Here is a 16,234-nt window from a genome sequence, read left to right as displayed (position 1 = left end):
ACTGTGCATTTTGTGTCCTGTCTTTGAGCTGGAAACATCCACTCATCATCACCATCTGCACTTGCCTTGCTCTGTAAGTTTCTAGGGCATAGTAATGCTTTTAGATATAGTTAGGAATATAATAAAGATTAGATGTTTTCTGTATTTATTTGAGACTGTTCTGTATTGTTGTTGTTTTAAATACTTCCTGTGATTTTAAACTCTAAAGTAACTGTGTTGATTTACTGAGTATTGTCTTGTTATTTTATTATTTATTCTTAAACATATTTAAACCTATCTTTGTGGCTGATATTTGTGAGACATATTTAAGCTCCAAGAGGACTTGCATATGTATTCAGTGACACTGTACAGGCCACTCCTAAATAGCCTTTGCTCTTGATCAGACTACCATTTGGATTAATAGTAAAAGTACACAGTAGAATTGGACACCCTTTGTTAAGGGCCTTAAGTAGCTGATAAGTAGTGGTTGGTGGCAGCTGGAACTACCTTACAGTCTAGGCAGAAGGAGGCATAGCTAGTAAACCTTTGCCAGCCTTCCCCAGATGTGTGTGTGTGTGTGTGTGTGTGTGTGTGTGTGTGTGTGTGCGTGCGTGCGTGCGTGTGTGTGTGTGTGTGTGTGTGTGTGTGTGTGTGTGTGTGTGTGTTTGTATATAAATCAAACTTGAAAGTGTGTGTGTGTCGGCTACTTGGGCAGGGACATGAAGCACTGGTTGGATAGAGAGGGTGCTGAAAGTTTTGGCTTGGCCACTCAGCTGAGATCTGAACCCTATAGCTGTGCCAGTGGGGAGTCTTATTGTGGATCTGGAGAAAGAGGGAGAAACCAGCCCCAGACTGACTGTGATCTCTGTGTGCTCTTAAAGGAAATTGCACTTTACTGTTTGTGTACTTGTCATCCTCCCAAGTATACATCCCTAGCTGTTGCCAGTGGTGAAGAGTGAGGCTTCTTGATTACTGGGCCAGTCCAGGGGCATCACAATCATTTGAAACTATTTACTGCTGCTTTATATATTCATTCATCATCCACCCCAGGTTAAGAAATGCATAAACAAGATGTCTATATATTGTGATAATAAAATGTTAATCTTGCTTGGTGATCTTAATATGGATTGGAGGGTGTCTCTTCTAACAGACTATTAAACAGTGATACCTTGTCACCAATGAATCTAACACAACTGGTCACTGTTCCCACAAAGGTCAAATCTTGGTATTTCTTTGTGGTACCATTTTGGATGTTACTGTTACTAACATTCCCAAGAGGTTTTACACTTTTGTTTCTTAGTGAACTCCTTCAGTGAACATTGCTGCTAATGGCCCACTGGTCATATAAAGCACAGTAAGTGCTCCTTGCAATAGTTCAGGATCAGACAATACCTAAATGCAGAGAAAGCACATTACTAGCACAGATAAATGCCATTGGCTGGAATCAGCTCTAAAAACTTGAAAATCCCTGCAGAGGCTCTATCAATGATTTATAACCCCTTCTAACAATTCAGGGTAGACTGTTCCCAATTATGACCAGGAGGATCAAAGGCAATATCTGTCCATGACTTATATTTCCCTCAGAAAAACCTACAAAGACTGGGAGAAAGCCTACTAGCTTTGAAGCATGAGTCAACCTTTTTAAGCACCTAAAATTTTTAGAACTAGGAAGTAAACATTAATTTTAAATGCAACACTGTAACTCCAAGGAAGTAATAATAAAGAATTTAGAAGTAAAAATTAAAAATGTTGCGTACTGCTTTCATAAGGGAGGACAAATGAAACTGAGTAAGTACTTTCCATTCATTACTCTATATAAAACAGAACTTGTTTAGACCTAAGACTGGACAGCAGAATAATCACTAAAGTCATTACATCATATTATATTAGGCACAAAGAAATCACCCAAACATGTTCTGAAAAAAAAACTGAAAAGGTTTTACTGGGGACCATTGCTTTTAAGTTCTTTGCTTAAGAATTCTGGAGAAAACTTAAATGAATGAGGACAAAGGCCCAAAATCAGGATAATTCTTAATTATTAGTCTAATTACATTAATAAGGTTATGGAACAGCAAGTTTTGTATCAACTTGTATTTTCTGAGCAATGAAAAGTATGAAATTCTAATAACTTCCATTACTTATCGACTGTAATCATCAGTGATTTACCAGAAATTCTAATAACTGCCATTACTTATCGACTGTAATCATCAGTGATTTACCAGAAATTCTAATAACTGCCATTACTTATCGACTGTAATCATCAGTGATTTACCAGAAATTCTAATAACTGCCATTACTTATCGACTGTAATCATCAGTGATTTACCAGAAATTCTAATAACTGCCATTACTTATCGACTGTAATCATCAGTGATTTACCAGAAATTCTAATAACTACCATTACTTATCAACTGTAATCATCAGTGATTTACCAGAAATTCTAATAACTGCCATTACTTATCGACTGTAATCATCAGTGATTTACCAGAAATTCTAATAACTGCCATTACTTATCGACTGTAATCATCAGTGATTTACCAGAAATTCTAATAACTGCCATTACTTATCGACTGTAATCATCAGTGATTTACCAGAAAGTCTAATAACTGCCATTACTTATCGACTGTAATCATCAGTGATTTACCAGAAAGTCTAATAACTGCCATTACTTATCGACTGTAATCATCAGTGATTTACCAGAAATTCTAATAACTGCCATTACTTATCGACTGTAATCATCAGTGATTTACCAGAAATTCTAATAACTACCATTACTTATCGACTGTAATCATCAGTGATTTACCAGAAATTCTAATAACTGCCATTACTTATCGACTGTAATCATCAGTGATTTACAAGAAAATCAAACATTTTACAATTGATAGAGCGAAAATATGATGCAAAATCAGGGACATTCAGCAAAATCAGGGACAGTTAAGAGCATACTTCTCAAGTGTACCTCATTACGAGGAATGTTGGGTCTTAAAAAGTTCACGTTCCTCAAAGTTCCACATTGAAAGGGTCCATCACACATTCAGTGTTAGCAATTTTTAACTGATATCCATAGTAAATAGAATGAATCATATTAATTAATTAAAAGAACTAGTATATAAGTAAAAATATCATATTTTAACCATCCTATGAGCTTCCTAGTTGAATCTGTTAGAAAGCTGTTAGTAAGTGTTCCATATTTTGCCCATCTGTTCCACATTATGAGAGGTAGTGTTCCTCATTTTGGAGCTGGAAGGTTGAGAGCTATGGTTGAGAGGTATGCTGATGGCCTAACCAACCACTAAGAAAAATATACCGTTTTGCCATCAACATGTACCCCTTACTAGCCAGCCCCTAAAATACAGTAGTAGGCTGTCCAAGGGTAAGTTCCCCATTCCCTGTTACTTGATTTCATGAGGTAGTTAGTGCCCCTAACAGTTTAATTCTTGCAAATTAGTAATCAAAAGGTACTTGACCTCTTGAAAAAAAAATTTCCTTTCTCCAAATGTACTATACCAAATCTTCTTCTTTCGTCTGCTCCCGTCAGGGGTCGCCACAGCAGATCAACTGTTTTCATTTCTTCCTGTCCTCTGCATCTTGCTCTGTCACACCAACCACCTGCATGTCCTCTCTCACCACATCCATAAACCTTATCTTAGGCCTTCCTCTTTTCCTGCTACTTGGCAGCTTCATCCTTAGCATCTTTTTCCCAATATACTCTGCATCCTTCCTCAGCACATGTCCAAACCAACGTAATCTTGCCACTCTGGCTTTGTCTCCAAACCTTCCAACCTGGGCTGACCCTCTAATATACTTATTCCTAATCCTGTCCATCCTCATCACACCCAGTGCAAATCTTAACATCTTCAACTCTGTCACGTCAAGCTCTGACTCCTGCCTTTTTGTCAATGCCACTGTCTCCAACCCATATAACATAACTGGTCTCACTACCCTCTTGTAGACCTTCCCTTTCACTCTTACTGGTACTCATCTGTCACAAATCACTCCTGACACTCTTCTCCATCCACTCCATCCTGCCTGTACTCTCTTCTTCACCTCTCATCCACACTCACCATTACTCTGAACTGTTGATCCCAAGTATTTAAACTCATCCACCTTCGCCACCTCTACTCCCTGCATCCTCACCATTCCTCTATCCTCCCTCTCAATCACACACATATATTCTGTCTTAGTCCTGCTGACCTTCATTCCTCTTCTCTCTAGAGCATATTTCCACCTCTCTTAGGGGCTAGGATGTAATGTTCTTACCAAGTTCCTTACTCATGATTTTAAACTTAATCCTTTATTCCCATTTTCAGACTCTCCCTTAGAAATGGTATGATCCATTATAGGTTTAAACAAGCAATGATTATTCATTATTCCCCAAAAGAAAAAAAAATCCATCAGGGATTAATCATTTTAGGCCAAGAGCCAATTTGTGCCGACTACAGAAGATCTTTGAAAGGACGGTTTATACTCATCTGTCAGAATCTGTAGATCAATGTTGTATCCTTTTAACAAAACATCATGGGTTTAGAATGGATTTTTGAACAATAATGGCCATGTACTGTTTTGCTGATCAGACAAATGACAGTACAGAAAAGAAAAGATATTACTGGAGGCTTATTTCTTGACCTTAAAACTGGCCTGTGAAACTGTTGGCATCAGCCTGTTGTTAGATTAGGATATCTGCCAGTAACCTCATTAAAATAGTACAACAGCTTTCTTCCTGTCTTAACTGAGAGGTCTTTCAGGAGTTCTTCATGCCTAAGGTGACTCAAGATGGGATTTTTTTAAGGACAGTTCTCTGATACAGAGGGATAAAGCCATGTCTATGACCCAGACGACCTTTATTTAAATAGTGATCTGGACTCTGAAGCACTGAGCACAGAAGAATAGAGTGAAGTAGCTGGCTACTGCATGTTCACTCATCTTGGGAGGGACAAGAATGGTGGTGACTGTCAAGTGGAAGCCTTCATATGTTGAGGAAGGCATTGTAAGTGCTCACATCAGTCACTGGGGGGGGGGGGGGCGGTTAGGGACTTAATAAAAAAACCCTATTGGATAACTTGATGATGGCTTATACAGTTCACTCATGCCTTGCAAGGAACAAATAGGCCATGAACAGTTCTCAAGGAATAGATAACGAATGGGATTACGGCTGATGACTGGCAGGCATCAAGACTGCCCTAGAAACAACAAGCAAAACAAATTATGCTATCTTTAAGAAAGTGAGTCCTGAGGCTCAGTGCCTGGGCTCTCCTGTTTTCATTGTTTATTAAAAATCTGTCTTTGGCATTCACTAGGTCAGTCTCATATTGCATGCAGATGATATGGATGTTATGGCTTTATGCGGGTCAGCTTCCTTTGCTCAAAAATTGCAAGAGGAACTGCAAAACGATTTTACTGAAGTCAAGAACTGTCTGTTTGCTAGCAAATTAGATACTAACTCCAATAAATAGCACTAAGGTGCTATTCCCACTCCAAATTTCCCAACCCAGCTTATAATAAATGTACATCTCTCAGGAGACATTCACCCAAAGCTAGGCCCAACAAACAAAATTGGAGCAAACCTAACTTCTTCAAATAGTAACACCCCAACCACCCCTCCACCCAATACTAATACTCCATGATTAAAATACATCAATATTAGTTTAAGTAGCGTTTGTAACAAAGTAATGTTACTACATGAATTTATATACCACCATAACCCAGACACCTTGCAATTACTGAAACATGGTTAAAACCCAATATAACAGATAATGAGATTCTACCACCTGGTTGTAACATACTCCGGACAGACCACAAAAATGAAAAAGCTGGTGGAGCAGCGATCTACAACTAGCACCCTATGAATAGAAGCATTCAATATAAACCTCCTTCATTCAATAACATAAATATCCTCACAAACGGCTCGGTAATTCGGATATGGGGTGACAGCACACAAAACTGCCAAACAAAATAATTAGTTATCTAAGGTTATATCCAGATACATTCAAAAGACAGAGTCAGAGTTAAGAATATTATATGTATAAAATAAGCCATATGTATATAAATATGTGTGCAATACATAAACTTATTTTGTTTATGGGTGAACCTATAGAGGACATTATATGTTTATATTGTTTCATTTATGCTATATGTACAATGTTAAACTTTTTGTTATAGGATTTCAAACATTTATGAATTATTCATGAGTACTGGATCAGGATTGGTCCATGATATAATTAATGTGTTTTAAAAGTGATGGTATAATGAGACATGCTCCATCTTGATAAAGTCTCTGAATCTGGAGACAAAAGCACTTGATTTGTATATATTTTTTCTCTTATTTTTGTGAATAAAGTGTTTTAAGTGCAACTACGCTGATTCAGGCAGTTTTGTGTGCTGTCACTCCATATCCGGATTACTGAGCCGTTTGTGAGGTTGTTTGGTTTGTTTTTATTTGTTTTACAACATAGAGATCCTCATTGATCCCCATGATCTGTATTATTACTGCCGCTATGCATGAAAACTCTTAAAGTTCTTCACCAATCTATAGCTTTATTATAGCATTACACATAGCTGTTTTACTCTGCATATGTTATTCTATCTGACTAATATACTGGAATGTAATATAAGTATTTCTACTGTCATTAAGGGCGTGCCTCCCCAGCCCTCTGCTGAAAAAGGGCTATGCTTGCCTAGTCTGACTTTCCCAGTAAACAAATACAAATAAATATAGTAACTAAATAAATCAACCACTATAGTTTACAGAAGCCCACAAAAGTTTGCTAATCTGCTTAGAATCATAATCCAAAATTGTCTAGAGGGTCAAACCCAAGCATGATGAATACCAAAAGTGCTTAAGAGTATTCATGGGCCAAATTTTTCTTTCACACCACAAAGAGAACAGGCAGCAGAGAACCAACTGAAATATGTTTACAAGCTGTCCAGGTTGTTAATCAGGGATGCGCATCTTACCATTGGATGTCCAGCTTGTTAATCAGGGATGCACATCTTGCTATTGGACTTCCTCTGTACAACAAACAAGTTAAAATAAAATCAGTTGATTTATTTCCATTTCCCAGGATAGACAACACCTCTGGCTGACTTTATCTAAAGCTACCAGTCATGGATCAAGCTCTGATACTGTTAAATATGTTTGTTGTAAATCTGATGAAGCAATACAATAATGCCCAACAGTGGGGTGTTATCAGGGAATTAATGCCCAGTGGAGGGCCTTACCACCCCTAGGAGGACATTTTTTTCTGATAACACCCACTCCGGAGGTCATTATTGTACTTAAATACATATTACATTGCTTTGCATTGTTTTGCATTTGTTTTTTTTGTTTTTGTTTTTTATTATTATTATTATTATTATTACAATACATTTTTAATATAGTTTAAGCTGCATTTATAGAGCATATTTTGCTTTAATAAAGCATAAATATTTGTAAGGATATACCCACACCTCATATTTTATCTATGTACACTCCATCTAATGATTTTAGCTATGAATATGTTAACATCTCCTTTTTTACTTTGTAGATTTTCTTAATATAGTGTTTATTTATATTTTCTCTGAGCTCTATATGGAACATGCTATACATGAATATGTTAATAATACTTCTACTCCATGTTATTCTATGTTGTTTGTGTTAATATGATACAGTTCTCTGTGTTACATATAATCTTGTTTATGTATATGTCAACATTTCTTCTATTTTATGTTGGAGCTTTTTTACCCGGGCCTTCGCTGAAAAAGGACTTGTGTCCAGTCGGATTTTCCGGGTGAACAGTTGTAAAATAAACAAACTGATAAATAAAATATTTTGGATATAAAATAGTTCCTCCATCTACTGTTTCAAACTTGCTGTAGCTTGTGTAATTGTTGTTGGAGGAGGTATTTCCCATCCAAAATAAGTAATGTAAGTATTTAATGACAACACACAAAACACACACACGCATACACACATACAAACACAAACAGATACACACATAGAGAAATTCAGAAAATTCAGAAGAACACACTGACATGCATATTCATAGAAGAACACACACACATGCACACACACATAGCTACGCACAGACAAATTCAGAAAATACAGAACACACTCCCATGCATATGCATAGAAGCACACATATACCCAACAGTTACAACTGCTTTGTTTTTTTTAAACACGTTTATTGAATTATCACTTGGGACATAGGCAAATTTACATTTATACAAAAGTAATCAAACTGTATTAACAAATTAACATTAACAAACATTATACTTCACATATTTATTTATTTTTATTTATTTATTTGCAGTTTGTTTACCAGGAAAGTCCATTAGGCTGAAAAGACCCCATTTTCAATGGAGGCCCGAGGAGAACAGCTCCATGTACAATTTTACAATATAGAAATCAAAAGGCTTACATTTAATACACAGTTTAAAACATAATCACATAGAACAAATAGTAATAAAAGCATTAGTGGAATTGCTCTAACAAAGCATTGTAAGAAAATATAAAAAACATCAAATTGGCATTGGAGTGGTACTAGAGCAAAGTCACAAAGGCTTACATTTAATACACAGTTTAACAAATAACAGAAACAATGTGAGATTGAAAAAATGGTAACAAAAACATTAGTGGAATTTCTCTAACAAAGGATTCTAAGGAAATATAAAAATATCAAAGTGACATTTGAATAATACGCAATGTTTGTAGATTGTGCCCCAACAAAGCATTCTAAGATGTATAAATAACAATGTAAAATAACAAGTCCTATTGGAGAGTAAGACTTGCACGTACCTACATTTTTAAAACATAATACGGGAAAGAAAAGTAGCAAAAAATAGTGGGATCTAGTTTTGGGATGAGTTTAAGAAAAAGAAGGGAGAAGGAAGAAGAAGTGAAGTGAAAGGAATCAGGTGGGGTGAGAGCAGGAGCATGCCCAGTGAGAAGAAAGATAAGAATGGAGTAAGGTCTTAAAGGGGGAGTGGTTATGGGTAGTTTGAATGTGTGGAGGAAGTGAATTCCATAGTCATACTAGGGGGAATGATAATAGAAGTTATCCAGGGGTACATATGGGTTTGTACACTTCGAGGAGGTTCTGATTGTTGGACCAGAGTAGTCTGTCAGGCTGATGCATTTTGAGGATGGAGGAGAGGGAGGGGCAATTAGAGGGTTTGAAGATGAGCTTATGGGCATTAGAGAGGTGAATGTAAGAGAGATAGGAAGTTCCAGACAATTCAAGGAGTGGAGAGCATTGCAGTGATGAGAGGAGGACTTGGATCCAGTAGCAGCTTAGAGATTTTGTTGTAGCAGGATGACAGTTTTGATTTTAGGGTGGATTGATGATTAGTAAGGAGAGAGGCTCCATAAAGGAGGGAAAGAATGAGGTAGGGAGTAGAGAGGACATGTTTGGTTGAGGGAGTAAAGTAACGACTGACGATATAGCATTCAGAGTTTTGGTGGGTTTTCTTAATATTAGTTTGTAAATGAATATCGAATTTTAGCTGTTCATCAATATGGACACCTAGAAGTTTTGTATGAGAGACTATTTTGATGGGGGTCATGTTTTGGCTGACTATAGAGAAGGAGTTCTTGTCTATTCTGGTGAATTTAGATGGGGTAAATATGATTTTGGATTTAGATGCATTAAGAGCAAGGTGATTGTTCAACATCCAAGACTCAGTGCAAGAGAAGGCATCCTGAATTAAATTTATAAGTTTGGGGAGAGATTCTGCTAAGCATATAATGGTAGAGTCGTCAGCATATTGAATGAGTTTAGCATTTGGGATACACTGATGAAAGTTGTTAATGAAGATGTTAAATAGTAAGGGAAAATGTATAGAGCCTTGTGGAACTCCTGACAGAGTGTGAAGGAAGGAAGAGGTACTGTTTTTCCATTTGACGGCTTGTTTTCTAACAGAGAGGTAACTGGAAAACCAATTGATGGAAGAGGAGAAAAGATTAAGATGAGAAAGCTTAGACAAGAGAAGGTTATGTGAAACAGTATCAATGGCCTTAGATAAGTCTAGAAGAAGGGTGGATACAATACTGCTAGAGTCATGAGTGCCATTGATGATTTCAAGGAAGGAGAGAAGGGCAGTAGTGCTGCTGTGGCCAGGTCTAAATCCATGTTGTGTCGGGTTCAGCCATTGATTTTCTAAGAGGTAGGGTAAGAGTTGCAGGTGGATACATTTTTCAAGGATTTTAGAGATAGGGGACAGGATGGCTATTGGAAGGAAACTGGAGATATCAGTGTTGTTGCCCCTTTTGTGGAGGGGAATGATGTAGGCTTTTTCCAGAGGAGGGGAATATAGGATTCTTGGATGAACAATTTATTAGGATGCAGATGGGAAGAGCTATACCATTGACAGCTAGCTTGAGGAAGTTAGATGGAAGGTTATCTGGGGCATTTGAGTATGGTTTTAACTTTTGTAGGAGTTTTTTATGATAGTGATGGGAATAGGTTTGATGGAAAAGGGGGGAGGTGGATAGCATTTGTGTCAGAGATGGTAGAGATAATGGTATGGGATGAGGTTTGAGCTGCTGTATTATTAGGGAAGGATGTAATGAGCTTGGCTATTGAGTCTATGAAGAAGGAATTAAATTGGGTAGCTAAGGAAAGATCAGAAGAGGTGGGATCTGTGCAGGGGTTGTCTTTTGTGCCAGGACAGAGAAGGGCAGAGATACTGTTCCAGAAGTTTTTGGGGTTAGATGTATGATTATTTTGAAGTTTGGAGTAGTAGGATTTTTGGTCAGTGGCAATGTGTTTTTTTACTTTATTATGAAGTTGCTTGTATTTGGTCAGGGATTGGGTATTTTATATTTTTGGTAATGTTTCCATGTTTTGTCACTGAGATTCATGAGGGTTTTAGTTTCTTTGGTCACCCAAGGGACAGTTTTGGCTTTTGCTATATATCATATAACCTAAGCAACATTATATAAATTATTCAATTCCTGACCCTTTTTTTAAACAAGAAATATCTTATAAAACCATCACTTATGACATAAGCAATCATACATTTATATAAATGAAAACAAACCATGCAGACACAATCCTAGTTGCAAGCATTTTGCATCACAAACCAAACTGACACACTACCAGTTGCAAGCATTATACATCACTTATAATCTAACCAATCATTTTCAGTCAAACATTGCATAGCTCATTTATGTCCTGCCTTCTTTTAAACCTCATTCTTCCCATGTATGTATTGTTCCGACAATTCCCATTGTTTCCTATTTAGTTTGCTCCTACCCTTTACTAAAAAGCTCAATTCCAGTTGTTTTATATCTGTTACTATATTCACTACTTCTAATATAGTTGGTTTAGATTTTGATTTCCATTTTCTAGTAATTGTTTTTTGGCAGCCACCATAATTAGACACAGCAAAGCCTTACTATCTGTAGGCAATTCCAATTCTGTATAAGTTACAGCATTTTGATTGATTCTCCTATCACAAATAAACACTGAAAGACCAAAAAAAACAAATAAATGGAACCCACATACTACTAACCGTGCATTTATTTAATCTAATAAAAGCCCAAAATTTGACTGAGTGCTTTCATCTTTGAACATACATATAAGACTTCATCAGAGTAAAATGCTGCCATGACGCAAGTCCTTAAATATTTTTTTAACAATCAATCAAGTGTCATAGATTTAATTATACTTGATTGGTTGTTAAAAAATATTTAAGGGCTTGCATTATGGCAGCATTTTACTCCGATGAAGTCTTATGTATGCATATTCAAAGACAAAAGCGCTCAGTCAGGTTTTTAGTTTCATTAGATTAAATAAATGCAGGTTGGTAGTTGGTCAGTTCCGTTTATTTTTTTTTGAGTCTCCTATCACAGCCAGCTTTATTTGTTATCTACATGGATACCAAGAGTCACCTCTCTTGATTCACTCTTGATGTAAATTTCTTGGCATCCATGTTTCAAACACGTAGTAAAGTGATTATGATCAAAGATCTGATCATAAATGTATAAATCAGACCAACTACTTATGCTTTTGCAACTAGTCAGTGAGGTGGGGTATCGATCCTGTAACTGAGACATATGTGAAAGCAGGCTTGCCCAGTTACTATTTTAAAATAAATGAAGTATGTTGAATACATTAACTGAAGTGTGTTAAACCTACATGTAACATCCTTATGCACAATACCTGCCTATGCAATGCTTTTCTTTAAATAATAATTGTGTTTGTTAGTGAAATTACATTAATGTGACTTATTGATCTCTAGTGCATCTCAGAGCAATGGAAGACCATGAAGGGCATTGCGCTGAAGAAAATCTGGACTTTGAAGGGACAGCTACAAACACAGGTATGTCATACAGAGCTTTACATTTCCTATCCGAAATGTGAGAAATTGATAATATGATACAGATCTATCTTTAAATACTAATCAAAACTGGAACTATGACATCATATACCACTGCGCTCTCAGATTTTTAGAGAATTTATATTGTAAGAGAACACGGGGGGGGGCATTTGTCTAACTCAGAGATGGAAAGATATACTATTTTGGTTGACTATATGCCCTAAAGTATCCTTTGCCTTGGCTTGTGTAGCCTGAGTCATTAGCAGAAAAGGTATGTAAGGTTCAATCATTTTATTAAGCTAGCCAGATATGTCAATACATTTCAAAAAATGTTATATCAGACCCAGGTCAGAGTTAACACTGCCTTTTGTGGTATTTCTTAAGAATCGTTGCAAAAACTTTCAAAACTTCTGATGTTCCTCATCACGTGTAAAGAAAAAGTAATTATCCAGGTGCAAGAAATCACAGTTTCTACAGTCTGTTCTTAATCCCAAAAGATACATTTCATATGTGTACAATTTGATGACACCAAGCCATCGATCAAAGCGTCCTTTCTCAGTATAATTCCTCAGTATCTTTCCTTCCTTCTTCCTTCCTTCCTTCCTTCTTTTCTTCTTTTCTTCCTTCCTCCCTTTTTTCCTTTCTTCTTTCCTTCCTTCCTTCCTTCCTTCTTTCCTTCCTTCCTCTCTTCTTTCCTTCCTTCTTTCCTTTCATCCTTCCTTCATTCCTTCTTTCCTTCCTTCCTTCCTCTCTTATTTCCTTCATTCCTTCCTTCCTTCCTTCCTTCCTTCCATCCTCCCTTCCTTCCTTCCTTCCTCTCTTCTTTCCTTCCTTCCTTCCTTCTTTCCTTTCATCCTTCCTTCCTTCCTCCCTTCCTCCCTTCCTTCCTTCCTTCCTTCCTCCCTTCCTTCTTTCTTTCCTTCTTTCCTTCCCTCATTCATTCTTTCCATTTCAAATACCTTCTTTGTCCTAGTCAAGTCCAGGTTTCCCACAGCCTATCACAGCAGGCAGTATGTATAAGAGGTATAAGACCATGAACCATTGCTGGACAAGAGGCCAGTCTATTGCAGGGCACATAATAGTTACACACAACTAAGGCCGTTTAGAGAAGAAACAAGTCCCCTAATGGCATGTCTTTAAATGTTAGACAAAACAAGAGTATCTAGTAAAAAAACATATGGACACAAGGAGGGCATACAGACTCCACAGCCAGGAACCAAACCAGGCAGCCATGAGTAGAAAGGCAACTATGGTAATTGCTTCACCACTGTACCATCTTGCTGAACAAAATGTTAACAAAGCAAAGAAAAAAAAAAGCAGATGGCATTTTGAGCATAAACATTATTCTTGGCAAAAATAAATACAAAATAAGTGGTGGTTTATTTAGACATAACTTTTGAGTTTTGTATTTCACTGATAAATAGAAAATGCTTCACAATTTTTGAAAATATACTTCACAAGAAAACATGGCATAAAACTTTTGTGACTTATAAAAGCTGTTTATCAGTGACATACTTTTAAAACTTTTTCTTTTTCAAAGTAGCAAACAGGAATAACATTTTTTATCTTTCTCTTAGTTGCTCTCTTTCGCACACAGGCACACGTACACCCACACACAGTCACACACCCACCCACACCCACACACACACACACACACACACACACACACACACACACACACACACACACACACACACACACACACACACACACACACACACACACACACACACACACACACACACTTGACATACTATCCATGAAAATTACAAACGAGAGAAAACAAGACATTTCCTTGGTAGAGTCCAACTCCTGCCTTGAATGTATTCAGCTTTATACTGAGAACGTGGACAGATCTGTCATGCAGCAGAAACCAGGGGACCCTGTACTGCTACAACACTTACCATAAGAGTAAATGGAAGGGTATTCAAATAACAACATCAAAAATACTCTGAGCAGATACGTATCTGATGAACACTGCAGTGGTAGCTACTGACATGGTGGAAGGAACCCTAAATTCCTCATTCAAAGTCAGACATTTGCATGGCAGACTTCAGACTAGCTTTTCATAAAGATGTTAAAACCAAGTAGTCCAAAACTGAACCTAGTGGGGGCCCTGATGTTCATAAACAGGTCTTTTATATTTACAGGTTCAGACCTAAACATGCTGTCCTGCCTGCTAGACAGCAATTAAATCATGATGCTAATGAGAATGACCAAGCCATGATCATTGTGTCAAACAATCACAGCCCTTAAGGCCAAACACCATGCCTGATACACTAGTAATAGATGACTCTATAGTCAGACACACTGATGTCCCGCTTACCAGGCTGAACAAGGAGAGGGTGACTGTGAACTGACTATCGGGAGCTAGGATCCGCCACATAACACACGCACTCAGGTCACTCCAAAGCAAGTACAAATATGACTCCGTCATTGTCCATGCTGGCATGAATGACCTGAGATGTACCTCCCTGGACTACATGAAAAGAGACATAGAGGAGCTCTCTGATTATGTAGCCCAGGCTGGTATGACCCTGACCCTGAGCAGCATCTTGCCCTCACCAAGAATGATGCCACAATACAAAGACAAGATGATCAGCTTTAATAATTGGCTCAAGTACTGGTGTCATTCTAAGGGGATCCAATGTCTGTCTGCTTGGGATGACATGTTGGGCAAGCCACGCTTCTTCGCAAGGGACGGCTTACACCTGTCACCACTGGGATTCCGGATATTGGCTAAGGCTCTTGCCACCCCTATAGTGCCTTTTTTAGGCAAGGCTCAAAAGCAAACCCACCTCCTTAGAAAACAAAAATGGAAAAAAACTAAGGGTAATGCTGCTCAACGCCAGAAGTCTAAATCTCAAGATGCAGGCACTCGAGGCACTCCTCAGTATGGAGAACATCGACGTCTGTGCAGTAACTGAAACCTGGTTCAAGGCTCCTGGGAGCACCCCAGCGCTATCAGGCTATACCTCGTATCATGCTGTTCGGCCGCAAAACCCGGGCCGAACCACAAAAGGAGGGGGAGTGTCCATATTCATCAAGGACACCCACACCTCAAGGTTAGTAGCAACACATGAAGCATCGGAGACCATACAGGTGCAACTAACCATAGGCAAAACTACTATACAACTGGTAGCATGTTACAGACCACCCTCCCAATCTCAGGAATCCCACTCAGCCTTCTTGAAGACATTGGAGGATATGAATGTATCACAAAATACCATCATACCGGGAGACTTCAACTACCCTAACATAGATTGGGTACATTATTCTAGCCCTAACACCCTAGCCCAAAGGTTCCTGGAATTCATAAATTCAAATGCACTGGAACAACTAGTCACCTCCCACTAGGAGAGATAATATACTAGACCTGATCATCACAAACATGGGGACAAAATGCTCCACACCGGAAGTATACCCCTCACTAGTGAGATCTGACCACAAACTAATCACCCTGGATATACATATCCCACCTCCACCCCCAGTACAAAAGACCACAGTGAAAAACTTCTCAAAAGCCGACTTCACTCTTCTTAAGACTGAGATGGTATCCTTTAAGCCCACTGGGCCAGTGGAAACCACATCCCACTATGCTGAATCCTTCACAAATGCTTTCTATGGACATCTCCAAGAATGCATGGATCATGCAATCCCAAATAAATCCAAGACCCTCTCCACCAAAGGCAAGCATCCTGTCTGGTGGACCTCAGCCATTAACAAATTGTATAACAAAAGAAGGAAGCTACTGCACGACAGAGCAAAATCCCATAAAGGGAAGACATTTCTGATCAACACTAGCAGAAAACTACATTCTCTCATAAAAACATCCAAGGCCAACTTTGAGAGAAAAATCGCTAAGGACACTAAAGATAACCACAAAGCCTTCTTCAGCTATGTTAGAAACCTGGGCGGAAACCCTCAGATAAGCTCAGAGTTAGTTCACAATGACAAAA

General features: G+C 38.0%; 1 protein-coding gene across 1 annotated transcript in view; it reads left to right on the top strand.

The window, feature by feature from the left end:
- PDC (phosducin) overlaps nt 1-16,234 on the top strand; it is a 269,366-nt gene that overhangs the window by 175,298 nt on the left and 77,834 nt on the right. Inside the window, exon 2 of the mRNA XM_044085318.1 lies at nt 12,198-12,278. Coding sequence (XP_043941253.1) covers nt 12,212-12,278 — 67 coding nt within the window. The 5' untranslated portion in view covers nt 12,198-12,211. The remainder of the gene's footprint in view (nt 1-12,197; nt 12,279-16,234) is intronic.

This window comes from Protopterus annectens, chromosome 10.part0 (assembly GCF_019279795.1).
Source record: "Protopterus annectens isolate FY-2018-M chromosome 10.part0, PAN1.0, whole genome shotgun sequence".
NCBI lineage: Eukaryota > Metazoa > Chordata > Ceratodontiformes > Protopteridae > Protopterus > Protopterus annectens.
Note: the sequence above shows the minus strand (reverse complement) of the source record. Positions and strands in the feature narration are given on the sequence as shown.